At 39.1% G+C, this 27,500-nt stretch overlaps 2 protein-coding genes across 2 annotated transcripts in view; one reads left to right on the top strand and one right to left on the bottom strand.

Annotated features, from left to right (window-relative positions):
* Nucleotides 1–27,500, bottom strand: part of SLC26A8 (solute carrier family 26 (anion exchanger), member 8) — a 152,446-nt gene that overhangs the window by 105,919 nt on the left and 19,027 nt on the right. The window contains exons 3-6 of the mRNA XM_006882174.1: nucleotides 14,452–14,568; nucleotides 11,380–11,561; nucleotides 9,481–9,645; nucleotides 6,283–6,432 (exon numbers count right to left, since the gene is read on the bottom strand). Of these exons, the coding sequence (XP_006882236.1) occupies nucleotides 6,283–6,432; nucleotides 9,481–9,645; nucleotides 11,380–11,561; nucleotides 14,452–14,568 (614 nt within the window). The remainder of the gene's footprint in view (nucleotides 1–6,282; nucleotides 6,433–9,480; nucleotides 9,646–11,379; nucleotides 11,562–14,451; nucleotides 14,569–27,500) is intronic.
* On the top strand, nucleotides 25,410–26,307 carry LOC102874774 (heterogeneous nuclear ribonucleoproteins A2/B1-like). Its single transcript, XM_006882109.1, has 2 exons — nucleotides 25,410–25,943; nucleotides 26,107–26,307. The coding sequence occupies exons 1-2, from the start codon at nucleotides 25,410–25,412 to the stop codon at nucleotides 26,305–26,307; spliced, it is 735 nt and encodes a 244-aa protein (XP_006882171.1).

Here is a 27,500-nt window from a genome sequence, read left to right as displayed (position 1 = left end):
GTGTGTGTACCATCAAATCAGGCCTGACTGGTACAGGAGAAAATTGTCCCTCCTTTCCTGGCAGAGCATCTGGTGGATTCGAACTGTGCAACTCTGGGATTGCAGTGCATCTTCTTGCCACTAGGCCACTAGAGCTCCCCCATACATCCCTTTTAAACAGTTCTCTCCCTCATCTATTACAATGCAGTATACATAATCTATCCCATCTTTCTCAGTCTCCCCCCACCTCCAATGTTAGTCCTGCTTTACAACAGTGGCACTATGCAGTATTTGTTCTTTTGTGACTGAGATATTTCACTAAGCATAATGTCCTCCAGGATCACCCATTTTGTATAATATTTCATGAGTTCCTTATTTTTCAATGCAGTATAGTATTCCATTGTTTGAATATACCACAGCTTCTCTAACCATTCATTTGTTGATGGGCACATAGGTTGTTTCCAACTCTTCTATCGTAAACAAAGCCATGATAAACATGGGCATGCATGACATACTATTTATGTCCAAAGTACTGGAAAGTCTTTTGTAAAAATAGCCTTTAAGCTTTACATCTTTAGAAATGAATAATTTCAGAATACCGTCACAAGAAATATACAACTAAGACAGATGTTAATTTAACCCCCAAAGCAGTGTTTGTTTTTTTGTCTTGAAGACCATGAATCGTAGTTGGTCAGTCAAAGATGGGTTATACAACAGTAGTACACAAACTATGAAATATTAGCATTTTAATGCATAAAAGTTATTTTTGCTCACACAAAGTCCATTGTGGTATGATTGCTCTCCAGGGCAGCTTCTTTATAAATGGTGCCTCAGGTATCCAATTTGATTCTACCTAGAGTCTCCATTGTATCAACATATTACCTTTAAAATCAGCACAACAGAGGAAGAGAGAACAGCAAGAACCACATCTACTCTCTCATGCTTTGGCTCAAAAGGAAATACAAGTAAATAAAAATAAATAGAAAAATGAAGGAACAACATGAACATGTAAAAAATCCACTGAATTCAGAAATCCCAAGAATGAGAAACATTGATTTTAAAAATTGAATTTTGTTTCTTGAACAATACTAGCTATTAAAAGTTGGAGGCAGGGGATGTGGTATTTAAAGTTTCTTGAAGCAAATGAGAAAGAAAGCACAGCATACCAAAATCTTTGGGACACAGCAAAAGCAGTAATCAGAGTTCAACTATAGCAATAAATGCATACATCAAGAAGGAAGAATCACAATCAACACTTTAACCTAATATTTAGGACAATTAGGAAAAGCAATGCCTTCCACTTCTAGAAGAAAGGAAATAATGAAGATAAGAACAGTAATAAGTGAAATTGAGAGAGAAAATCAATCGAAAGAATTAATAAGACTAGAAGTTGGTTCTTTGAAAGGATTAATCCAATTAACAAGCCCCTGGCAAATCTAACAAAGGAAAAGAAGGAGAATACAAACATAATGTAAATAAGGAGGGAAATGGGATGTGTCACAACAGAACAAACGGAAATAAAAAAGGATAATAACATAATACTATGAAGAAATATATTTCAACAAGTTGGAAAGCCTAAAGAATTAATGCCTTTGAGCTGTGGTGTTGGAGAAGAGTATTGTATATACCATGGACTGTTAAGAAAATGAACAGATTCATTCTGGAGAGGGTTAAACCAGGCTGTTTCTTGGAGGCAAGGATTCTGAAGCCTTGTCTGACATATTTTGGACATGTTGTAAGGAGAAACATGTCCTTGGAGAAGGACATTATGCTTGGGTGGGAGAGGGACAGTGCAGGAGAGGAAGACCCTCTGTGAGGTGGATTGATTCAGTGACTGGCATAATCGTGGTGGGTGTGTTGGAAATAGTGAGACTGGCACAGGCTAGAGCAGGGTTTTGGTCTGTTGTGCATAGGGTCACTATGAGTTGCAGGCGACTTGACGGCACATAACAACAACAGAAGAAGAAATGGACAGGTTTTTGAAAACTCATTGCTTACTTAAACTAACACAGAGAGAGATAGAAAAATGTCAGTAGATTATAAAAAAAAAGAAGTTTAATGAGTTGTAGAAACAATCTCAATCAAATAAAGTCCTAGCCCAAATGACTTCACCGATAAATTCTACTAAATATTCAGAAAAGAGCTGGCACCAGTTCTATTTGACTATTTTTGAATAGAAAAAGATTAAATGATCCTAAATTTATCCTGTGAAGTGAGCATGACTGCTATACTAAAGCCAGGCAAATACACTACTAAAAATCCTAGCCAATCCAACATCATATATATTAAAAAAATATCATGATCAACTAGGAGTCATACCAAGTAGGCAAGGATGGTTCAACATAAGAAAAACAATCCACTAAATCAATTAAAAAAAGGAAATAACCATGTAATCACCTCAACTTATGAAAAAAAAAGGCATTTGACAAAACTCAACATCCATTTCTAATAAAAACACTGAACAAAATACAAAATAGGAATAGAAGGGACATTATTCAACACAATTAAAAACAAATAGACAAAAGCAGTTGCCAGCATTACTTCTAATAGAGAGAGAATGAAGGCATTTCCTTGATGCATGAGGGCCAGAGAAGGTTGCCCTTTATCGTCACTTCTAGTCAATAGTGTATTGGATGTCTTGACCAGAGCAATAAGGCAAGAAAAATAAATAAAAGACATTCAAATTTGCAAAGAGAAAGTAAAACTGCATTTATAAATTATATCATCGTAGATATAGAAAATCTCAAAGATTCAGCAAGAAAATTACTGAATATGATGGACCAACCCAGCAAAGTGACTGGTTACAAGAGCAACATACAAAAATCATTTGGATTCCTCTACAATAACAAGATGAAACATTTAAACTAAATATAGCCAGAGGTACAAAAGATCTATGAAAACTACAAACAGTGTTATAAGAAAGCCAAAGATAAGTGCATAAATGGAAAAACATATCACACTCATGGTTCAATAGACTTAACATTGTGAAAATTGCAATACTACCAAAAGTAATATATAGATACAATGCAATCCCAATCCAGATCCTGTCACCATTTTTCAAAGAGATTGAGAAACTAATTATCAACTTCATATGGAAAGGAAAGAGGGAAAGGAAAGAGACACCCCCCAAATATATAAAGAACTACTGAAAAAGAAAAGCAAAGTAGGAGGATTTACACTTTCTGATCTCAAAACCCTTTATACAGTTACATTAATTAAAACAGTTCAGTCCTTGTTCAGCAAAAAGGTCAGAGGCCAAAGGAACAGAATTGAGAAATTAGAAATAAACCCATGCACCTATGGAGAACTGATCTTTGACAAAGAGATGAAATTCATCAAGTGAGGGAAAGATAATCTATTTAGCAAACAGTGATGGCAAAAGTGTGTACCTACTTATAAAAGATTAAAATAAGACTTGTACCTCACACCATATAAAAAATCTCCATTTTAACAATAAAAAGACAACTCAATTACAAAATGGGCAGAGGATATGAATATATATTTTACAAAAAAAGACGTTCAGATTGCCAATGAATACTCAAGTTCATTAGTTGTTATTATTGTTAGGTACCATCAGTTATTACTCATAGTGATTCTATGAACAACAGATATGAAACCTGTCCTATCCTGTGCCATCCTCACATTTTCTGACACACTAGAGCTCATTGTGGCAGTCATTGTGTCAGTTAACCTGGCTGAAGGTCTTCCTCTGTTTCGCCAATCCCTCTAACTTTCCAAGCATGATGTTCTTCTCCAACTAATAGCCTGTCTTAGCAACTGCTCAAAGTATGTAAGACGAAGCTTCAACATCTTTGCATCCAAAGATTTTCCTCAATCTGTATTTGCTTGTTTTTTTTGGCAGTCCAGGGATATTCAGTACTTGTCTCAATACCACAGCTCAAAGGCATCACTTATTCTTCTGTCATCCTTATTCACATCCAGCTCTCAGATGTGTAGCAAGTGATTGGAAAGACTGTAGCCTGAATCAGACACACCTCAGTCCTCAAAACAACATCATTGCTCCTCAGTAATTTGGAAAGGTCTTTGAGTGCTGACTTTCCCAGTGCAATAAGTCTTCTGATTGCCTGACTGCTGGTAGCAAGGGTGTTGATTATGGATCCAAGAAGATTAAATTGTTCACAACTTCAATCTTTTCTCCTTCTATCATGATGTTGCTTATTGGTCCAGTGGTAGGAATTTTTGATTTCTTGACATTGAGATGCAATCCATTCCAAAGGCTGTATTCTTGGATCTTCTGCAACAAGTGCTTCAAGTCATCCTCACTTTCAGCAAGCAAGGTTGTGTCATTTGCATCACACAAGTTATTGATGAGTCTTCCTCTGATCTTAATGCCAAATTCTTCTTTATAGAGTGTAGCTTCTCGGATACTTTGCTCAGTATACATATTGAATAGGTATGGAGAGTGGAAACTACCCTGATGCCTGCCTTAATTTTTAAACCATGTAGTGTTCACTTGCTCTGTTTGTACATCAGCCTCTTGGTCTAGGTCTAGGTTTCACACAAGCACAGTTAAGTACTCTGGGATTCCCATTCCTCTCAACGTTAGCTATAACATGTCATTATCCACATAGTCAAGTGCCTTTGCATAGTCAATAAAGCATAAATAGACATTCTTCTGGTATTTTTATAATTTAAGGCAAGAACCATTTAACATTAGCAATATCACTGGTACCACAGCCTCTTCTAAATTCTACTTGAACTACAGTTCCCTATCTATGTACTGTTCTAACCATTTTTTAAATGATCTTCAGCAGCATTATGCTTGCATGTGATTTTAATGATATTGTTCCGTAGTTAGTATTTTCTATATAGTTCAGCGGATTGTGATTGCTAGTGCTGTGTGAAGCACTAGCAGCAAGGATTCAGCAGAGATATCATGTGACCTTAATATCCATGTCTGGAACCCCAGTGTGCCAAACAGGAGTCTCAGCCAGAATTTTTCAATACCCTCCTGCCACATTTACGCAGGCTTTCACTGAATCTGATATTTGTATGCCTGATTTGCTATTAGAGGTACAATACTAAATTTTCAGTTTGTCATATTGAGGGAATTAATTGTTTTAATAATTATAGCACTTAGTCTGTCAGTTTGCTGAACTAAGGTACCTTATGGGTTGCTGTGAGGCTGAATACTATGTCACTAGTGTGTCAAATGCCACAACAGTCACCCATAGTGGACAGGTTTTAGCAAAGTAGAACTCCTAGGTTAAGAAAGACTAGGAAACAAGATTGGCCATATGAAAACCCTATGAACAGTAGAGGAACATGGATAGTTATAGCACTTGAGGTACAGCCCAGATTGGAATTCAATCAAAATGAGAAACAATTCCACTAGTAGATGTATTCCAAAGAAATAAAAGTGTCAACACAAACTGCCCTACTTACACCCATATTTATCGCAGTATTATTTACAATAAGAACTAAGAATCGGAAACAACCCAGGGATCCATCAATGGCAGAAGGGCTAAAGAAACTATGGTACATTTACATATGCATCACTAAAAAATTATCAAGAATTTATAAACTATTGCACAATATAGTGACATAAGTGTGTCACAAAAGGACAATTATAAGACCACTAAAATAAAAAATTAAAGAAAAGTTACACATAAATAGATTCAATCTCTAGGATTAACAGGGATGACAAGGAAGGGAGAGTGGAATAAAAATTAATACATAGATATTTTGATAAAGGGAAAGGTAACATAATTAAGGGCTTGATTAGATATTTCAATTAATTATTTCCATGAATCTGTTGTATTTAATATTGTTATAAGACAAAATATCTCTGAGCTATTGAATGAAAAAAGTATGATTTCTAAATTTTCATTCAATAAACATTTGCTTGAAACAACAAATGTCTGAATAACTAAAAATAAAAAAAAATATTGATAGTATTTCAGTTCACTATGGGTAGCGCAAACATAAGAGTTTTTATTTGGTTTAGTGTTATATGTGTTTATTTTATATTTTTCAAATTGTTCTATAATGATCCTACTTCTCACTTTAATAAGGAAATAATATTTTTATCATATTATTTTAAATATACAACAGACAAAATACATTGACAATAATTATAGTATACTTACATGTTAATCTTAAAATTAAATGTATTCAGTTTTATCACAATTCAACTTAAATGTTTAAAAATTCTTTGTGTTAATATATTGTAGTCTCTAATAAACCTTTCTTCTTGTAGGTTACTAGCTTTTTCTTAATTAGTGGCAGAGAGATACATAAATTATCTGAATCATTAACTTAAGATATTTAAAAAAAACCTACCAATAGAAATTCCATGGGAAACTCGATGGGATATCGATTAAAAGAAATTTTGATACATTTGTTGATTCTCAGAGCAACTAAAACAGTTAGAAATAGCAAGATGCTGGTGGAATTAGCTTTTGGTAGTGCAGCACAGTAGCTAATTATATTCTGAAAGAAAACAAAATCAGAGATATCAAGCAAGGGATATATTTGTCTAAATCTAGAAAAATAACATTCTTTCTCGATTACTTCAGAAGAACTCCTTAAGCAGGGTTACTGATCATAAAGTTTTGTAGGACTCTAAGAGTGAGAGCAAGCATTTTTTGGGGAGAAATACATATTTTTTTAAAATGTAGAAACTGTAATGTCCAAAAAGGAGAAATGTTGTTGTTGTTGTTGTTGTTGTTGTTATGTACCATTGAGTCACCTGCAACTCACAGCAACCCTATGTACATAGCTCTAAACCCACCCCTATCCAGAGTCAGTTTCACTGTCTCTGACATACCCATTCCCTTTATCTCAGTTATTATGTCAATTCATCTTATCCTGGGTCTTCCTCTTTTGCACTATCCCTCTACCCTTCCAAGTTTAATGTCCTTCTCAAAAGACTTTCCCCTCCTGGCAACATGCTATAAGCATGTGAGACGGAGCTTCAAAATCTTTGCCTCCAACGAGCAGCTCTCCAGGATCAGCCTGTTTCTCTTTTCGGCGTTCCATGGTATGTTCAATGTTCTTCTCTAGCACCACAGCTCAAAGGCATCATTTCTTCGTCTGTCATCCTTTGGCATTGTCCAGCAATGTGTAGCAAGTAATTGCAAAGACCATGGCCTGGATCAGGTACACCTTAGTCTCTAGGTTGACATCATTGCTCTTCAACACTCTGGCGAAGTCTGACAGTAGATTTTCCCAATGCAATTTAGTGTGTGATTTTTCTAAAGCTGAAATAGTTAACAATCTCAATCCTTTGTCCATCTATCATGATGCTTCCAAATAGCCCACTGGTGAGAAACTGTTTTCTTGATATTGAGCTTCAGTTCATATTGGAGGCTACTTTCCTTGACCTTCTGCACCAAACGCTTCAGGTCCTCCTCAATTTTGGCAAGTAAGATTTTGTCATCTGCATAGCACAGGTTGTTGATGAGTCTTCCTCCAATCCTGATGCCACATTCTCCTACATAGAGTCCAGCCTCTCAAGTAATCTGTTCTGAATATATAGATTAAAAATGTATGGAGAAAGGATGCATCCCTTAAGCATTCCTTTCTTGATTTTGAACCATGAAGTACTTGTTCTGTTCTGACAACTGCTTCCTGGTGCAAGTATAGATTTTGCATGAAAACAATCAGGGGTTCTGGAATTTCCATTCTTCTCAAAGCTAGCTATAATTTGTTGTGATCCACACAATCAAATTCCTTTTCATAGTCAATGAAACTCATGCAGACATTCCCCTGAAACTCTTTGCTTTCAGCCAAAATCCATCTGACTTTAGCTATGATGTCCCTAGTACCACAGCCTCTTCTAAGCCCAGCTTGCACTTCTGGTAGTTCTCTGTTGATGTAGTGCTCCAGTCATTTTTTGATAATCTTCAGCAGGATTTTGCTTTCATGTGATATTAAGTGATATTGTTGGATACATTCTACACTCTGTCAGATCACTTTTTTTGGGGGGGAATGGGAACAAATATGGGTCACTCCCAGGCAGTTGGCCAGATGGTTGTCCTCCAGAGTTCATGGCACAGGCTGGTGAGCATATCTAGTGCTGCCTTTGTCTATTGAAACAAATCAATTGGTGTTCCATCAATTCTCTGGAGCCTTGTTTTTTGCTAATGCCTTCAGAACAGCTTAATCTTCCTCTTTCATCACCACTGCCTCTCAATCATATATTGTTTCATGGAATTCGTCTGTGTCAACCAGTTCTTTCTGACTCATTGTACTTTTTCCACCTTCTTTTTATGCATTCTGTATCATTAAATACTCTATGCTTTATCTAATTCAGTATAACTGAAATGATATGTAAGTTTTGGGTTTTGGCATATTTATCATTGATTGTATTAGATCATATTTATTTTCTGGAGTCCCTTGGCAGTATAAACAGTTAATGTGCTTGGCTGCTAACCAAGAGATTGAAGGTTTGAGTCGACCCAGCAGCATCTTAGTGGAAAGCTCTGGCAATCTACTTCTAAAAAAATCAGCCACTGAAAACCCCAGAAAGCGCAGTCCTGCTCTGATGGAGAGGGGATTGCTGTAGGCTGAAATTTAGCTTTGTTCTTCACTCATTCTTACATCCAAAGACTCAAACTTACTCACTGTCAAGTTGGAACTGATTTGTAAGCTGAGTTCCCACAAGGCTGTATATGACACAGGCAGAGGCTGGCTCTATTTCTCCCAGGGAGCTGCTGGTGGATTTGAACTACTGGAGAGGCAAGGCCTTTGGGTTAGGAGCACAACTCCCTCTGGACTAGGCCACAAGAGTTCTTCTATTCAGGGACAAGTTAATATTATATATTCTTTAGCTGCTCTAGGAAATATCCTGTTATGTAGTATGTATTGGAAAGAACTGTTGTTGTAAGATTAGTTTCCACATGATGGTACTCAACAACAATTGGGAAGAATTATGTCAGACACAATATTTTAAAGGCCAAAATGTTAGTATGGTAAAATACACAGGAAAACCTATGAAAGTCAGAATGTGCATAGGGTAGAAACCATTCAGAGAAGGAAAACTCATATGTTTTCCACTAATAAAAACTGACAGAAAAGTTGTAAGACTGAACCTTGCCAAAGATGGAAAATTAGTGAGATCTGGAAAAATCAAGGCAGTCTTGTTAAATTCTGGTTCTTTCAAGTTTCACTGTATATATCAGGATGGTTACCATTTGAACTATTTTTAAGTGACATTAATTATCTTTGCCTTGTCATATAATCATCACCATTATTCATTTTATAAATAAAATTTTAATGTAAATCATGCGAGTATAAAGGGTGGATTTGAAATGTTTCATGCCACCTAGAGCATGGTCCAACAGGCCGCTGCAATTAACCAAGACCTCAAATCTAGCAGACATGAAAATATGTATAGAACCCTCTTACGTGTTACTTTTTTGTGATGATGGTAGAATGTGTTACTTTTTTGAGACTAGGTAAGTATCTTTCCAGCTGGGCAGACACCTCTTTGCAGACAAAGGGAAGTAATTTGGGGTGAAAGTTGAAATTACTCACATAAAAGAAGGAGATTGGACCGGAGTGGAAACCAATCATAATCCCGAAGACACAGGTCAGCTGGGATATCATGATGTGTAGAGCTGTGGCAGCCAGATAAGCACTGATGAACGCGTCCGGAAGGTAGGTGGCGATGAAACCAAAGCCTAGCATGCCCATGCATAGCTGCGAGGGGTACAGATTGAGAAGAGCATCAGAGAACGGGACAGAATGTTACCAAGCCAGGAGACACACAGATTAGACATCTTCAAAAGGACTCTAGCCCCTTCTCCAAAACAGATGTTTTCAACCTAAAAAAGTGAGTTTAGGACTCTTCCATAATTCTTCTGTTTCTTTCTCTACTGAGCTATAATTTTTAAAAGATGATGATAGATAGATAGATAGATAGATAGATAGATAGATAGATGATATAAAATTTTAAAAGAAATGTATTGTTTTCATAATAAAAATGCAATTAGAAAACTTATGGAAAATGGATGAGCCCCAATGCCTTTAAGAGGACAGGTTAAAAACAAAACAAAATAAAATTAAAACTAAAACCAACATCCTGGCAAGTACAATGACGATTAATCAGTAAGAAGAAGAAAAATAATAAAACAGAAGTCTTGAAGTTACTATTGTCACCACTTCGGTCTCTACTGCTCTAGATGCTCTCAGAAACCAAATTTGGAATGACAGATCTATTTTCAAGCTTTTAATCAGCTAAGTGCTACATCTTCCTCAATTTCTTATCATTACTACCTAAAACTCTCTTCTACTGCAGTAAAAGCCAATCTGTTTCATGCCTTCTATGTGGCTGGATGATCCTGTATCTGTGCTTATGCATGAGGTCTTTGTTGTCATTTCTTCTAATCCATGTCAACCATTTCATCCATGAGCTCCTTCATATTTGGAAGAAGCAGCAGGGTTCCTGGACTTGGAGAATCCATGCTCAATCCTGGTCCTGCCACTCAGTGGCTGACCTTATTTAAACAAGTTGTTCAAATTCTCTGAGCCTCAGTCCTCATATATAAAATGTGAATAAAACTCAACACTTGGCTTGATACAGATTAAATTACATAATACATGTGAAACACCTGGTTAATATATTAAAATAGTAATAGATGCAAATATGTATCACTCAATCTTCATGCACTTCCTTCTTTCCACCTCATAAATGGCAACTGTCTTTAATTAGCCAGGGTGCTTTTTCTTACCCATGAAAGATGTGGCATCAGGATTTATGTTAGCATCCTACTCTAGGTGGTGGTGGTGGTGGTAGTTGTGTACCATCGAGTTGCCTGCGACAAACAGAGATCCCATGTACAACAGGTTTAAACCCTGTTCTATCCTGTGCCAGTCTTATTGGCTCTGACACACCTATCCCCATTACCTCAGTCACTGAATCAATCCATTTCACTGAGAGTCTTCCTCTCTTGCACTGTCCCTCTGCCCTTCCAAGCGTGACATCCCTCTCCTGGGACTGGACCCTCCTTGCAACATGCCCAAAGTATGTCAGATAGAGCCTCAGAATTCTTGTGTCCAAGGAGCAGCCTGGCTTCACCCTCTCTGAGATGAACCTGTTTGTTTTCTTGGCAGTCCATGGTATATTCAATACTCTTCTTCAGCACCACAGCTCAAAGGCATCAATTCTCCTTCTATCCTCCCTAGTCATTGTCCAACTCTCTGATGCGTAACAAGTGATTGCAAAGACCATGACCTGGATGTGGCTAAAATGTTTCCTTTCTTCTACTGTATGCATTTCAGTACATTAGCTGTGTCCTACACATCGGGCTGCATTTTATTTCCAGTTAGTTACATGTATTATCAGAACAGATCATAAGAACAATTAGAAAAAGGGGTCTGTTTCTAGTCCCATTATTTATTTCATCTTCTGAGGTTCAGAAATCCAAATCCTACCTGAATAATTCCAGCCAGGAAAGTCGTGGATGCCACCACATTCAAGGATCTGCTATAGTCCATAATGAACTCGGGATTAGTAAAGTCTTCCTTGATGAAAGTTCCCAATACCAGGTGACCACTGTTGAATGGGTTCACCTTCAGGACATTGATCATCAGAGCACTCACAAGAAAGAAGAAACCTATGAAAGAAGCAGAAAGTTTAGGCAAAGATGAGATTTTAATTCCAGGTAAACTGATAGTAACAAGACATGGTCTGACTTTTCATTGTCTTAGCACTTGGAAGTGGCCATTGAGAGGACAGAGCAAGAAAGAACAAGACAAGAACTGTGGCTTCACAACTCACAGAATAAATCTTGGTGGTCTGGGTATTGTTGTTGTTGTTGTTATGTGCCGTCGAGTCGTTTCCGACTCATAGCGACCCTATGCACAACAGCCCTAAACCCTGCTCTATCCTGCGCCAACCATACCGCCTCTGACACACCCATCCTGATTACCCCAGTCACTGAATCAATCCATCTCATAGAGGGTCTTCCCCTCCTGCGCTGTCCCTCCACCCTCCCAAGCATGATGTCCCTCTCCAAGGACCCATCCCTCCTGGCAACATGTCCAGAGTATGTCAGACGAAGCCCCAGAATCCTTGCCTCCAAGGAGTAGCTTGGTTTAATCCTCTCCAAGATAAATCTGTTTGTTTTCCTGGCAGTCCAGGGTACATTCAGTACCCTTCTCCAGCACCACAGCTCAAAGGCATCCACTCTCCTTCTGTCCTCCCTAGTCATTGACCAACTCTCTGATGCATAACAAGCGATTGCAAATACCATGGCCTGTATCAGGCGCACCTTAGTCTCCAGAGAGACACTGTTGCTCCTGAGTACCTTAGAGAGGTCCCTACTAGCAGACTTTCCCATCGCGATACGCATTTTGATTTCCTGACTGCTGGTACCAAGAGTGTTGACTGTGGAGCCGAGCAAACTGAAGCTGTGAACACTCTCAATCTCTTCGTCATCCATCCTGACGCTGCCAATTGGTCCAGTGGCGAGAATCTTTGTCTTCTTGACATTGAGCCTTAGTCCATACTGAAGGCTACAGTCCTTGACCCTTCGCAGCAAGTGCATGAGGTCCTCCTCAGTTTCAGCAAGCAGGGTTGTGTCATCTGCATAACGCAGATTGTTAATAGATCTTCCACCAATCCTGATGCCACAATTCTCCTCACAGAGCCCAGCTTCTCGGATAATCTGCTCTGCATACATGTTGAAAAGGTATGGAGACAGGATGCATCCCTGGCGTACACCCTTCCCTATTTTGAACCATGCAGTGTTACCCTGCTCTGTTCTGACTACTGCCTCTTGATCCAAGTACAGGTTTCGCATTAGCACAATTAAATGTTCTGGGATTCCCATTCTTCTCAGAGTCAGCCACAGTTTGTTGTGATCCACACAGTCAAATGCCTTTGCATAATCAATGAAACACAGATAGACATTCTTCTGGTATTCTCTGCTTTCAGCCAAGATCCATCTAACATCAGCAACAATATCCCTAGTACCACGACCCCTTCTAAACCCAGCCTGGACTTCTGGCAGTTCTCTGCTGATGTGCTGTTCTAATCGTTTTTGGATGATCTTCAGCAGAATCTTGCTTGCATGTGAAATCAATGACACTGTTCTGTAGTTTCCACACTCAGTTGGGTCACCTTTCTTTGGAATGGGAACAAATATGGATCTCTTCCAGTCAGTTGGCCAAGTGGTTGTTCTCCAGATTTCTTGGCACAACTTGGTGAGCACATCCAGGGTGACATCTGTTATCTGAAATAATTCAATTGGTATACCATCTATTCCTGGGGCCTTATTTTTTGCTATTTCCTTCAAAGCAGCTTGAACTTCTTCCTTCATCACCATACGCTCTGCTCGGAATGACAAAGCAAAATACTACAATGAAATGTGCAAGGAGCTAGAGTCAGAAAATCAAAAGGGCCGAACTCGCTCAGCATTTCTTAAGCTCAAGGAACTGAAGAACAGATTCAAACCTAGAGTTGCTGTAATCAAGGATGCTTTGGGCAGAATATTAAATGATCCAGGAAGTATTAAAAGAAGATGGAAGGAATATATGGAGTCATTATATAGAAAGGAATTGGCAGATACAGAGGAATTTAAAGAAATAACATATGAACAAGAGCCTATGGTGATGAAGGTCTGGGTATTAGTCTTTTTATATTATGAGCATATGGAATGGGCTTCAAAGTGTAATTCACGGGAAATGGGGTTCAAACTCAGCTACCGTATCTTTTCTCAGAAAAGGCAAAAAGTGAGCGGGCAGTGAAATGATTAAAAGGAAAAAAACAAAAACAACAAAACACACCACAAACCCAAGCAAATAATACCTAGCATCACAAAGGTTTTACTACATAAAAAAACACCCCTCCATTCCAAATATTTCAATTAGTCCTCATACTGGTAATATGTACATGTAAGTGTCATTTCCCTTTAATAAGTTGTCAGTGGACTTTGACTCAGGGAAAGAAAGTGCTCATTCTGTGGGCCTCAGTGTGTGAATTACTATGACAGTGTTTTCTCCCTGTAAATTAATAAACTGACACAGTGCATTAGAAGTGAACACCCACCGTTCGGTTATTTTGAGTCCATCAGAAAGAGGAGTCCACTCTGGGATGTAGGGAGTTTCTGAATCTGATGGACTAAGGACAGTTAGATTTCAATCGAAACCTTTCCTTTAATTTCTTTGGAAAACATCTTCTTTTTATTTACCATAGAGTCAGAAATGACCCATAGCTGAGCCTCTGTGGGTTTTCAAAGGCAGTTATTCACACGGGAGGAGATTGCCCATCCTTCTCCCATAGAGCAGCTGGTGGCCTCAAATTGCGTGTCTTCAGGATTGCAGTGCAGCTTCTTGCCACTAGATCACCAGAGCTCCTAACACTGAGATAGAATGGATAGAATGTATATCTTCGGCCTGCCTTCTTTCTATCTTAAAGACAGCTTTAAACTGGATTCTTTAGCAACAAGTCAAAGACTGAGTTGCAAACTTATATGCCTTCTGTGCTGCTAGTGTTGAACTCACCAAGAGACATTTGATGACATGATCCAAAAATTACATAAAATACTGAAGAACAGAAAGCTGCATAAGCGATATTGAGAGGAGGAATCAGTTGCCTTCCCAGCAAACTAAACATCAGGGCTGAAAAGCAAGATAGTTTAAGTAAGAAAAGGTAGTTTGGCTTTTATAAGTCAAATAAAAACGGCAAGGAATATTTTAAGTAAAAATGATCTATGTATATAGCTAGCTAAATACGGATAATGATACCACTTGGGATTCAATGCTTCATGCCTTTTATTACCTCCTTTGATCCCTAATTTAGTATGTTATTGTTGTTGTTATGTGCCATCAAGTCACTTGCGACTCATAGCAACCCTATGTACAATGGCCCTAAACTCTGCTCTGTCCTGTGGCAATCGCACTGTCTCTGACACTCCCATCTCGATTAACCCAGTCACTGAATCAATCCACCTCATAGAGGACCTTGCCCTCCTGTGCTGTCCCTCCACCCTCCCCAGCATGATGTACCTCTCCAAGGAATGGTCCCTCCTTACAACATGTCCAAAGTATGTTAGACGGGGCCTCAGAATCCTTGCCTCCAAGTAGCCACCCAGTTTAACCCTTTCCAGGATGAATCTGTTTGTTTTCCTAGCAGTCCATGGTACTCTCAATACTCTTTATTTAACATCCACATTCTAAGTACTATGAACTGCTAAGAGAACAAATAGGTTTCTCCTAGAGAGGGTGAAACCAGGCTGCTCCTTGGAAACAAGGATTCTGAAGCTTCATCTGACATACTTTGGACATGTTGCAAGGAGGGACCAGTCCTTGGAGAAAGACGTCATGCTTAGAAGTGAAGGGACAGTGCAAGAGAGGAAGACTCTGGATGAATTGGATTGATCCAGTGACTGGGGTAATGGGGGTAGGTGTGCCAGAGACAATAAAGTTGGCACAGGATAGAGCAGGGTTTAGGGTTGTACATAGGGTGGCTATGAGTCACAGATGACTCAATGGCACTAACAAGAACAACAACAATATTTTAAGTTATCTACTGAAACATATTTTATGTGATTGTAATGCTAATAATGGAACACAAACATCACAGCAATAAGACCTCTGATTCCAACGGCTAAGAACAAGATCCCTATCCCTCTGAATCAAGCAAAAGGTCCCTGAGAATCTTTCAGGAGTGAAGACAAAGCTGAGGAGCAAGACAAGAAGCACACTTCACTGAGTGAACTTAAAGTTAGCCTGCGCTGTCTCCCTTCTGTGTACCACTCATCCCAACCTCTTTTTTTAGCTCTTTCTTTAGTACTTACCTTTCTTTTCCAGGAAGCAGCCTAAGAATTTGGAAGCAACTGCATCATCATCCTTTTCAAAACAAATGGATTAGTACAGCATCATCCTTGATCCAGTTGGCATAATCCACCTGGATTAAGATTACATAATCCAGCAACTGGATTATGATGGTGTCCTCATCCTATTTCAGAGCCACTCAACAATGGTCAGCTCATGGCCAGTCTTGTTTCATCGCTGACCCAACTTCTTTCCCACCTATTATTTTGAAGTAAATCGCATATAAAAATAATATTATTTGTATCAATTTTAGCATGTATCTCTAAAAGATTCCTCTCTTACATTTAGCCACAATACTATCATCACATCTGAGAAGTTCATGGTTCAGCATGACCACTATTAAACCACTATGGCTTTTGCACTGATGCTTCTCTGGCTCTATCTCATTCAGATCACTGTTTTCCTGAGATTATTTTGTGTGAGTGCAACTTGTGCAGTCACATAGAACCTTAGGGCTTAGAAGATGACCTTGCCTAGAAGGATGCAACATTTGGTTTAAGGCTGTGCTGTAACATTTTGGAATTTGGAATAATTTTTAACAAGAGGCCTTACATTTTCATTTTGCATACAACCTCACGTATATTATAATCAAGCCTGCCAGTTGCCATGTCTGAACACCATCAAGCCTTCAAAGGAGTGGCCCAGATGGTAGGGAACACAGGCACGCCAGCCAAGCACATGAGTAAGCATGTGAGCAGGTCTATGTTCTGTCAACAGACGCCTGAGTGAATGGAAAAGCAGATTCTTCTCCCTCAAATGGAGCTTTTGGCTGGCCACTTGGCTGCAACCTCATAAGATCCTGAGCCAGAGGTACAGTTGGGTTTGGAATGATCCTTATGAAGAAATTATTGACTATTAAAAGTTGGGCTTTGCTGTGTTTACATTATAATTCATATAAGGTCCTCATATTGCAATTGGGTGAGGTATCTTTTAAGTCTCCTTTAATTTAAAAAAAAAATACTTCACCTTTTTCCTCCCAACCAAATCCCTAGTGATTGCAAGAAACATAAAATCTGCTCACATAAGCTTAAACAAAACAAAAAAAATTTATGAAAAAGATACAAACTGCAGTTGCACTTCAGTAGGAAGAAAAGCCTGAACTAAAACCATCAAGATCTAAGGTGGCTATTTCACGATGCTCTTTATCTCTGGTTTATATGATCTGTCTTTAGTTTCCAATTTAGGGCTGTTGTGAATTGTATTGCTATGAATATTCTTATACAGGTCTCCCAGCACACAGATGTACAAGTTTCTTGGGCTTATATACTCCGATAGGCAACTACTGAGACATTTACTAGATAATAACAAATTGTTTTTCAAATGGTTATATAACTGACATTCTCAACAACATTATATGGCAGGTTCCATTATCCAAATATGCTAGCACATGATACTGTAAGATTTTAAAATTTCCTGTGTATGCTGGCAATGCCGTTTCATTGCAATTTCACTTCACTAATTACTAATAATGCACATTTTTGTCAAGTTGTCTCTTTATGGATTTATACACATATATCACAGATGAGCCTTTTCTGGAGTATATGTATTACAAATATACTCTTATTACTCTTAAAATCTGTAACAGTACCTCAGTCTTTACTTATACGGTGAAATGAGTTCCTTTATGTGGCCTTTCACATTAGTTCTTTGGATAAACAACTTGAGAGATTTTTTTTGCCTATGAGGAGTTACCTTGCCCTAGTTTGTACTCTCTTGTTTTTATTGTTATCATTATGTGTTATCAAGTTAGAGCTGACTCATAACTGACTCTCCAATCAGTGGGTTTTCAGAGGCTGTAAATCACACAGGAGATTGCTCATGTTTTTTTCCCCATGGAGCAGCCAGAGGATTCAAACCACCTGCCTTTGATTTGACAGCACAACTCTACCCACTAGGCCGCCAGAACTCCCACAGTTTCTACTCTAGAGGGTTTATTACATTTATCCAGGCTAACTGACATTTTCTGGGTAAGTAGTAAACACCTTGAATTTTTGTCTGGTCCTGAGCTGCAGTCTGTCCTGTGATTGGTATTCAGTTTACAGAAATTGTACCCTAAACTATCCTGTGATCGGTATTCCATTTACAGCGATTGTACCCTAAACTATGCAAATGAAGTGAGTTGCAGCCCAGACATGACAACTATCCAAATGAAGTGTCTATGACCTACCAAGAAGAAATTGGTTTCATTTCTCCCTAAGGTGATCCACAGATTTAGTGCAATATTTAATGAAATATCAGGATTTTTAGATGTAGACAAGTTGATTCTAAACTTTACGTGGAGGAGTAGAGGACTTAATGTGCAACAATGAATGAATGAAATAAAACTTTTCTGTAAATCTTCATTAAAATTGCAATAAAAATAAAATTTAAAAAAATTAAGGTTGTTTTGAAAAGAAAGTTGAAGAAATCATGCTATTCAATTTTAAGACTCTGTACAAGGCAACAATAAACAAAACATGCATTGGTAAAAGAATAGAGTCATAGATCAAAAGAGCAGAATAGAGTATATAAAAATAAACTTTAAAAATGTAGCCATTTTGACCATCCAAAAAGATGTGAAAATATTTCCATAGAGAAAAGATAACCTTCCTAAAGTGATGTTGAAATTGCAATAAAATAACCTTGACGGATGAACTAAAATGAAAATACTGAGAATGGTTTGCATTGCAAGGAGTACCCAATACTACTGAACAATGTGGAAGCTGTTGAATGGAATCTAAACCGCTATGAAGTCCTTTGCACAATAAAATATTTTTTTTAAAAACCCTGGACCTAAATTTCTTACCTATACCAAGATTAACTCAAAATATACCATGTTGTTGTTGCTGTTATGTGCCGTCGAGTCGTTTCCGACTCATAGCGACCCTATGCACAACAGTCCTAAACCCTGCTCTATCCTGCGCCAACTGCACCGCCTCTGACACACCCATCCCGATTACCCCAGTCACCGAATCAATCCATCTCATAGAGGGTCTTCCCCTCCTGCGTTGTCCTTCCACCCTCCCAAGCATGATGTCCCTCTCCAAGGACCCGTCCCTCCTGGCAACATGTCCAAAGTATGTCAGATGAAGCCCCAGAATCCTTGCCTCCAAGGAGTAACTTGGTTTAATCCTCTCCAAGATAGATCTGTTTGTTTTCCTGGCAGTCCAGGGTACATTCAGTACCCTTCTCCAGCACCACAGCTCAAAGGCATCCACTCTCCTTCTGTCCTCCCTAGTCATTGTCCAACTCCCTGATGCATAACAAGCAATTGCAAATGCCATGGCCTGTATCAGGCGCACCTTAGTCTCCAGAGAGACACTGTTGCTCCTGAGTACCTTAGAGAGGTCCCTACTAGCAGACTTTCACATCGCGATACGTTTTTTGATTTCCTGACTGCTGGTGCCAAGAGTGTTGACTGTGGAGCCGAGCAAACTGAAGCTGTGAACACTCTCAATCTCTTCGTCATCCATCCTGACGCTGCCAATTGGTCCAGTGGCGAGAATCTTTGTCTTCTTGACATTGAGCCTTATTCCATACTGAAGGCTGCAGTCCTTGACCCTTCGCAGCAAGTGCATGAGGTCCTCCTCAGTTTCAGCAAGCAGGGTTGTGTCATCTGCATAACGCAGATTGTTAATAGATCTTCCACCAATCCTGATGCCACAATTCTCCTCATAGAGCCCAGCCTCTCGGATAATCTGCTCTGCACACATGTTGAAAAGGTATGGAGACAGGATGCATCCCTGGCGTACACCCTTCCCTATTTTGAACCATGCAGTGTTACCCTGCTCTGTTCTGACTACTGCCTCTTGATCCAAGTACAGGTTTCGTATTAGCACAATTAAATGTTCTGGGATTCCCATTCTTCTCAGAGTCAGCCACAGTTTGTTATGATCCACACAGTCAAATGCCTTTGCATAATCAATGAAACACAGATAGACATTCTTCTGGTATTCTCTGCTTTCAGCCAAGATCCATCTAACATCAGCAACAATATCCCTAGTACCACGACCCCTTCTAAACCCAGCCTGGACTTCTGGCAGTTCTCTGCTGATGTGCTGTTCTAATCGTTTTTGGATGATCTTCAGCAGAATCTTGCTTGCATGTGAAATCAATGACACTGTTCTGTAGTTTCCACACTCAGTTGGGTCACCTTTCTTTAGAATGGGAACAAATATAGATCTCTTCCAGTCAGTTGGCCAAGTGGTTGTTCTCCAGATTTCTTGGCACAACTTGGTGAGCACATCCAGGGCAACATCTGTTATCTGAAATACTTCAATTGGTATACCATCTATTCTTGGGGCCTTATTTTTTGCTATTTCCTTCAAAGCAGCTTGAACTTCTTCCTTCATCACCATAGGCTCTTGCTCATATGTTATTTCTCTATAGGCTATTAAAAAAATCCTCTCGGTGAGCTCTGGTGGCCTAGTGGAAAGGAAACTGCACTGCAATCCCAGAGGTGTGCAGTTCAAATCCACCAGATGCTCTGCTGAAGAAGGAGGAACAATCGCCTCCTGTACCAGTCAGATCCAATTTGACGGTACACACATAAAAAAAATAAATAAATAAAAATTATTTTTAAAAAATCTTCTCCTAATTAAAAGTAAAACCACACTGAGACTTCACTATATATCAGAATTGCTCAAATTAAAAAAGAAATAGTGACAATACCAAATGTCTGGGAGGATGTAGAGAACCTGGATTACCTATATATTGTGAGTGGAAATGTAAAATGACATAGCCACACTAAAAACCAACTTGACCATTTCTTCAAAGAGTAAACATGCAAGCCAGCAACAGCACTCATGGGCATTCATACCAGATAAATAAAAACATTTATTTACCTAAAAACCTCTACATGTATATTCATAACAGCTACATTTGTAATTGGCAGTCACTGGAAACAATCCCAATATTCAGTGGATGAATGGTTAAATACACTATAATATATTGATGCACGGGAATAGTCACTCACACTCATTCACTGTTTTTGAGTAGATTCTACCTCAGGGCAACCCTATATAATGTTTCTAAGCCAATGATCTAAGGATCAATGGAGATGTGCAACCTTTTGGTTAGCAGTGCAGCACACTACACTTGTTGGCTGGAGAGATCAAATGATAGAATTTTGTACAATGATTTACTCACTGCAAATACTTTTCTTTAAAAACATGAACAGTAACTATATGATGGGCATCACCTGATAGATGACACAAGAACTCCTTCATGGAATACTACTCGGCAATAAAAAAATACAAATGATTGAAACACATTATGACTTGGATGAATCTCCATAAAATTATGCAGAGTGTAAATAAGCCAACAGTAAACAGTTATATATTGTGTTAATTTCCTCTTCTGCAATTTACAGCCTCTGAAAACCAGCAATAGGGTAGCTATGAGTTAGCTTTGATGTCATGGTATAAAACTACAACAACAGATGTTATAGAAGGGGTTGGGCAGGGGGTCAGGTCATACCAGGAAGTGTGTCTACAAAAAACATGAGGAATTATTGTGGTAAATGAAAATGTCTTGCATTTAACTATATCAATACTAGTATCCTGGTTGTGACATTGTAGTATGAGTTTTAAAGGTACTATCATTGAGAAACAGGGTAAAAGGTACATGAGATCTCTGCATTATTTCTCACAGCTGTAGCTGTTGTCGACCAGTACTGTTAGTTTTGTAGTTATCTGGTGTCCAGTAGACTCTGACTCATAGTGACCTTATGCACAATAGCTCTGAACCCTGCTCTATCCTCAGACAATCTCATTGTCTCTGACACACCTACCCTCATTACCCCAGGTCAAACCATCTCAACTTGGGTCTTCCTTTCTACACTGTCACTCCACCTTTCAAAGCATGATATCTTTTCTCTAAGGACTCTCTTGGCAACATGCCTAAAGTATAACAGATGGAGACTCAAAACCCTTGCCTCTAAAGAGCAGTAGACCCTCTCCAGGACAGATCAATTCATTCTCTTGGCAGTCCATAGTGTATTCAGTACTCTTCTCCAGCACCACAACTCAAAGACATAAATTCTTTTTTATCATTGTTTTTATTAATTTTAATGAAAATTTACAAAGGCTTTGGATTTCCATTCATTCATTGTTGCACTTTTCACCCTGCCCCCCTCCTCTCCCCATCAATTCTTCTTTTGTCATCTTTGGTCATTGTTCAGCTCTGATGCATAACAAGTAATTGCAAAGACCATGTTCTGGATCAAGTTCACCTTAATCTCTAAACTGACATCCTTGTTCTTCAGCACTCTGGAGAGGTCTCTGATAGCAGATTTCCCTAGTGCAATTCATCATTTGATTTCCTGACTGGTGGTGCAAAGAGTGTTGATAGTGGAACCAAGCTAGCTAAAATTGTTAACAATATCAGTCTCTTCTCCATCTATCATGATGTTGCCAACAGGTCTAGTGGCGAGAATCATCATTTTCCTGATGTTGAGCTTCAATCAGTATTTCAGAGTGCATCTTCAGGCCCGCCTCAATTTTAGCAAGTAAGGTTGTGTCATCTGCATAATGCAGGTTGTTGATAAATCTTTTTCCAATCCTGATGCCACATCCCTTCTCGTAAAGTTCAACCTCTCAAATGATTTGTTCTGCATTGTTGCAGGATGTTGGGGAGGAAGGAAGGGTCTCTGGCCAGGACAGATCACCTATGCTCCAGATAAGTGCAAGCCTCCCAATGACCTTTAATATGGGGTAAAGAAAGCTCCCCTGTGTTTGGCTGTACCAGCTTGAGAAAGCTCACCACCTGGGAAGATGGCTACCATGTCTGTTGAACTGGGAGTGGTCTGCATGAGGCTGAGGTTCTCCTAAGCAATCCGCATGTCCCACGTCTGTAAGCCCACTTTATCTGGTTTTCCTGTGTATATAAGTGCAGTCCAGTCCCAGTAAAATTGAGCTGGATTGACTCTCTGATTCTCTCCTGGAGTGGTGTATCTCTGCCGTGCTTACCACCATCAGGGTGTTGCTGTTAAGTTGCTGGCAAATAGACAGTGACACTGCATATACCCTGACACACTTCTTTTCTAATTTTGAACAATGCAAAAATTTTTTTGTTCTGACAACTGCCTCCTGGTTCGTGTATAGGTTTGCGTCAGCACAATTAGGTGTTCAGGGATTCACATTCTTCATAAGATTAGCCACAATTTGTTGTGATCCACACAGTCAAATGAAATAGTACAAAGAATCAACTGTACCAAAATGAACTGGCTGACACAGAAGAATTTCATAAAACACATTATGTTCAAGAGGCAGGGGTGAGAAAGAGGAAGTTCAAGCTGCTCTGAAGGAACTGGCAAAAAAACAAGACCCTAGAAATTGATGGAATAATTGACATATTTCAAGAAACAGACACAGCCCTGGATGTGCTCACTTAACCTGTGCCAAGAAATCTGGAGGACCACCACCCAGCCTATGGACTGGAAGGGATCCATACTTTTTTTTTCTATCCCAAAGAAAGGTGATCAGAGTGTGTAAATTACCAAGAAATATCACTAATATCACATTTAAGCAAAATTTTTCTGAAGATTATAAAAAAATGACTGAAAGAGTATATCAATCAAGAACTACCAGAAATACAAGCTGGGTTTAGAAAAGGCTATATAGTACTAGCAACATCACTGCCAATGCCAGATGGATCTGGAAAGCAGAGAGTACCAGAGGAATGTCTCTCTGTGTTTCATTGACTATGCAAAGGTATTTGACTATGTGGATCACAACAAATTATTGACTCATAGTGATCTTATTAACAATAGATCAGAACCTTTCAGTATCCTCCAATATCCTCATGATCTCCCATCCCCACCAAGCTTGAGCCTCTCTTTCAGTCACTGCGTCAATCCACCTCATTGGGGGTCATCCTCTCTTTCTCTGACCCTCTACTTTTCTATGCATGATTTATTTTTCCAAGGACTCCTGGAAGCATGTCCACTTACATAAGATGAAGCTTCACCAGCCTTGCCTTTCTGGTAGTAGTTCCTCTAAGACAGATTTGTTTGTTCTTTGGTAGTCCATGGTATATTCAGTATTCTTCTCTAACACCACAGTTCAAAGGTATCAATCCCTTCTTCAGTTTTCCAACTTTCAGATGCACAGGAAGCAATTGAAAATATTGTGGCTTGAATTAGGCAAATCTTAAGTCTTCACACTAATACTTTTTAGCACTTCAGACAGGTTCCTGACATCAGATTTTCCTAACTCAACCTGCCTTTTGATTTATTTTTTCACATACATAGCAAATGGGCTTTTATGTAATAAACACTTCACTGAAAGCAGGCTGAAGCTGTCAATGTAGCATCAGCCCAAGGAAGGAGGAAGGTCAGGTATTTATTACTGTGTTCCTGGATTGCTGGGGAGGGGGAGACATCTCGGGAGCAGTGGTATTTTGGTTCAGCAGTTTCATTGTGGGACTTTTAGCTTTGAGACCTTAGCACTTCTAGGTGCCCTGGTACCTTAGTTTCTGGGCTTCCTTCCATCTTAGTCAGGTGTGCTTGCCTGTCTTGGAGGGAGGAGGAGTGAGGTAAAAGTCCATCCAAATGGAGTTTCTCCTCTTCACACTAACATATCCTTCATTTTACTTTTTCATCTTATTGTTTTGATGTTTGCTGGAAGGAGCTACTCCTACTAAATTGGGCTCTAGTCCTCAAAACAAGGAACAAGCCCTTTCTTTTCCCAAGATCATCTTGAGGCAATGGAGAGGTCCAGGAGAAAGTATTCAGAAGATGAGTGCAGTGTGTTTTTACAACTTCCAGTGGACATGTCAGAATAGCTTCAACTGCCCCACTACATCCCCTGGCAAGCAGATGCACCAGGACATCCTTCTGGCTCATTCTCTCTCCCATATGTCCTCCAGGCTTTAAGGGGGCCATGAACCCTTTTCTCCAAGACAGCCAGCAGCTTTGGTCCCAGATGCAAAGTGCTCCTGGAACTATGAGGGGTGTCATGCCTTTAGATTTCTGGATTGCTGCTGTAGATAGATCCAAGTAAAAGAAAACCACTATTGACTTCAATATTTTCTCCACCTATTGTGCTGTTGCCCGTTGGTCCAGTGGTGAGGATTCTTGTTTTTTTTTGATGTTGAGGAAATGCTTCACTTTCTGCAAGCAAGTTAGTGTTATCTGCATAATGCAGGTTGTTGATGAATCTTTCTCCAATCTTGATGCCACACTCTTTTTCATATAGTCCAACTTCTCATATTATCTGCTTAGCATACAGATTAAATCGGTTTGGAGAAAGGATATACAACCGTAAAACATGTCTTGATTTTAAATCATACAGTGTTTCTTTGTTCTGTTCGGATATCTGCTTCTTGGTCTAGGTATAGGTTTCATCTGAGCATAATTAAGAGCATTAGTAATAATTGGTGACTAGAATGCAAACGTCGGAAACAGAGAAGAAGCACTGATAGTTGAAAACTACAAACTTGGTGAGATAAATGGGGCTGGAGATTAAATGATAGAATTTTGTACAATTTTTCATTGAAAATAGTGAAGATGCTCCTCGTGGTGGTGTTTCCTGAGCTGCAGCAGTTCTCACTGCAGCACCAGGACGAGTCCCGTCTGTGTTCAACCGCGGAGGTCTTTCTCATCTCGCTCGGCTGCGGGAAATGGAGCTGAAGCGACTGAGTTCGCGATGGAGAGAGAAAAGGAGCAGTTTCGTAAACTCTTTATTGGTGGCTTAAGCTTTGAAACAACAGAAGAAAGCTTGAGGAACGACTACGAGCAATGGGGGAAACTTACAGACTGTGTGGTAATGAGGAATCCTGCAAGCAAAAGAGGATTTGGTTTTGTAACTTTTTCTTCTATGGCTGAGGTTGATTCTGCACGACCCCATTCTATTGATGGGCGAGTGGTTGAGCCAAAACGTGCTGGGGCAAGAGAGGAATCTAGAAAACCAAGGACTCCTATAACTGTGAAGAAGCTGTTTGTTGGTGGAATTAAAGAAGACACTGAGGAACATCACCTTAGAGATTATTTTGAAGAATATGGAAAACTTGATACCACTGAAATAATTACTGATAGGCAGTCTGGAAAGAAAAGAGGCTTTGGCTTTGTTATATTTGATGACGATGATCCTGTGGATAAAATTGTATTGCAGAAATACCACACCATCAACGGTCATAATGCAGACATAAGAAAGGCTTTGTCTAGACAAGAAATGCAGGAGGTCCAAAGTTCTAGGAGTGAAAAAGGAGGCAACTTCGGTTTGGGGGATTCGCGTGGTGGAGGAGGAAATTTTGGACCAGGACCAGGAAGTAACTTTAGAGGAGGGTCTGATGGCTATGGAAGTGGTCGTGGATTTGGAGATGGCTATAATGGGTATGGAGGAGGACCTGGAGGTGGCAATTTTGGAGGTAGCCCTGGTTACGGAGAAGGAAGAAGAGGATATGGTGGTGGATGACCTGGATATGGCAACCAGGGTGGGGGCTACAGAGGTGGTTATGACAACTATGGAGGAGGAAATTATGGAAGTGGAAATTACAATGATTTTGGAATTTATAGCCAGCAACCTTCTAACTATGGGCCAATGAAGAGTGGGAATTTTGGTGGTAGCAGGAAATTGGGTGGACCATACGGTGGAGGAAACTATGGTCCAGGAGGCAGTGGAGGAAGTGGGGGTTATGGAGGGAGGAGCCGATATTGAGCTTTTTTCCTATTGCCATAGGCTTCACTGTATAAATAGGAGAGGATGAGAGCTCAGAAGTAACACAACAGCTTCAGGTTATCGAAATAACAATGTTAAGGAAACTTATCTCAGTCATGCATAAATATGTAGTGATATGGCAGAAGACACCAGAGTAGATGCAGAGAGACATTTTGTGAATGGATTGTATTATTTAATATATTACCTTACTGTGGAGGAAAGATTGTAAAAAAAAAATGCCTTTGAGACAGTTTCTTAGCTTTTTAATTGTTGTTTCTTTCTAGTGGTCTTTATAAGACAGTAGAAGCATTCCTTCTTTGATAATGTTAAATTTATAAGTTTCAGGTGATGTGTGAAACCTTTTTTAAGATTTTTCTCAAACTTTTGAAAAGCTACTAGCCAGGATTATGGTGTAATAAGACATATCGTTTTCCTTTAAAAACTTTAAGTGCATGTGTAGAGTTTAAGAAGCTGGTGTACATTTATGAGTTAATAAAATAATTCTAAAGGGGAAAAAAAGCCCCAAAAGAGTCAATGGTGAAATTCAAAGTCAGCAGTCAAAACAAGGCAGAAGCTGACTGCAGAATAGACCATCAATCACTGTTAGTACAAGTTCAAACTGAAGCTGAAGAAAATTAAAACAAGTCCACAAGAACCAAAATACAACCTTAAGTATATGCCATCTAAATTTTTAAACCATCTCAGTAATAGGTTTGATGCATCGAACACTAATGGCTGAACACCAGATGAGTTATAAGAGGACGTCAAGGATCATCTATGAAGGAAGCAAAAGTTCATTACAAAGACAGAGAAGAAGTAAAAGAGCAAAATGGATATTAGATGAGAATCTGAAAGTTGTAGTGGAATGTAAAGAAGCAAAAACAAAGGGAGAGATGCTGAAGTAAGAGAGCTGAACAAAATATTTCAAAGAGCAGATCAAGAAAACTAAGCAAAGTATTATTAGGAAATGTTCAAATAACTGAAATGAGAAAACTAAAAGGGAAGAAAACACATGGGGGAAAAACAAAAGGGAAGAAAAAACTCAAGCTGAAAGAACTGAAGAAAAAAATTCAAGTCTCT

Source organism: Elephantulus edwardii, unplaced genomic scaffold (assembly GCF_000299155.1).
Source record: "Elephantulus edwardii isolate Elephantulus edwardi_28Jun2011 unplaced genomic scaffold, EleEdw1.0 scaffold00017, whole genome shotgun sequence".
Taxonomy (NCBI): domain Eukaryota; kingdom Metazoa; phylum Chordata; class Mammalia; order Macroscelidea; family Macroscelididae; genus Elephantulus; species Elephantulus edwardii.
This window is presented reverse-complemented; position numbering and strand designations above follow the sequence as displayed.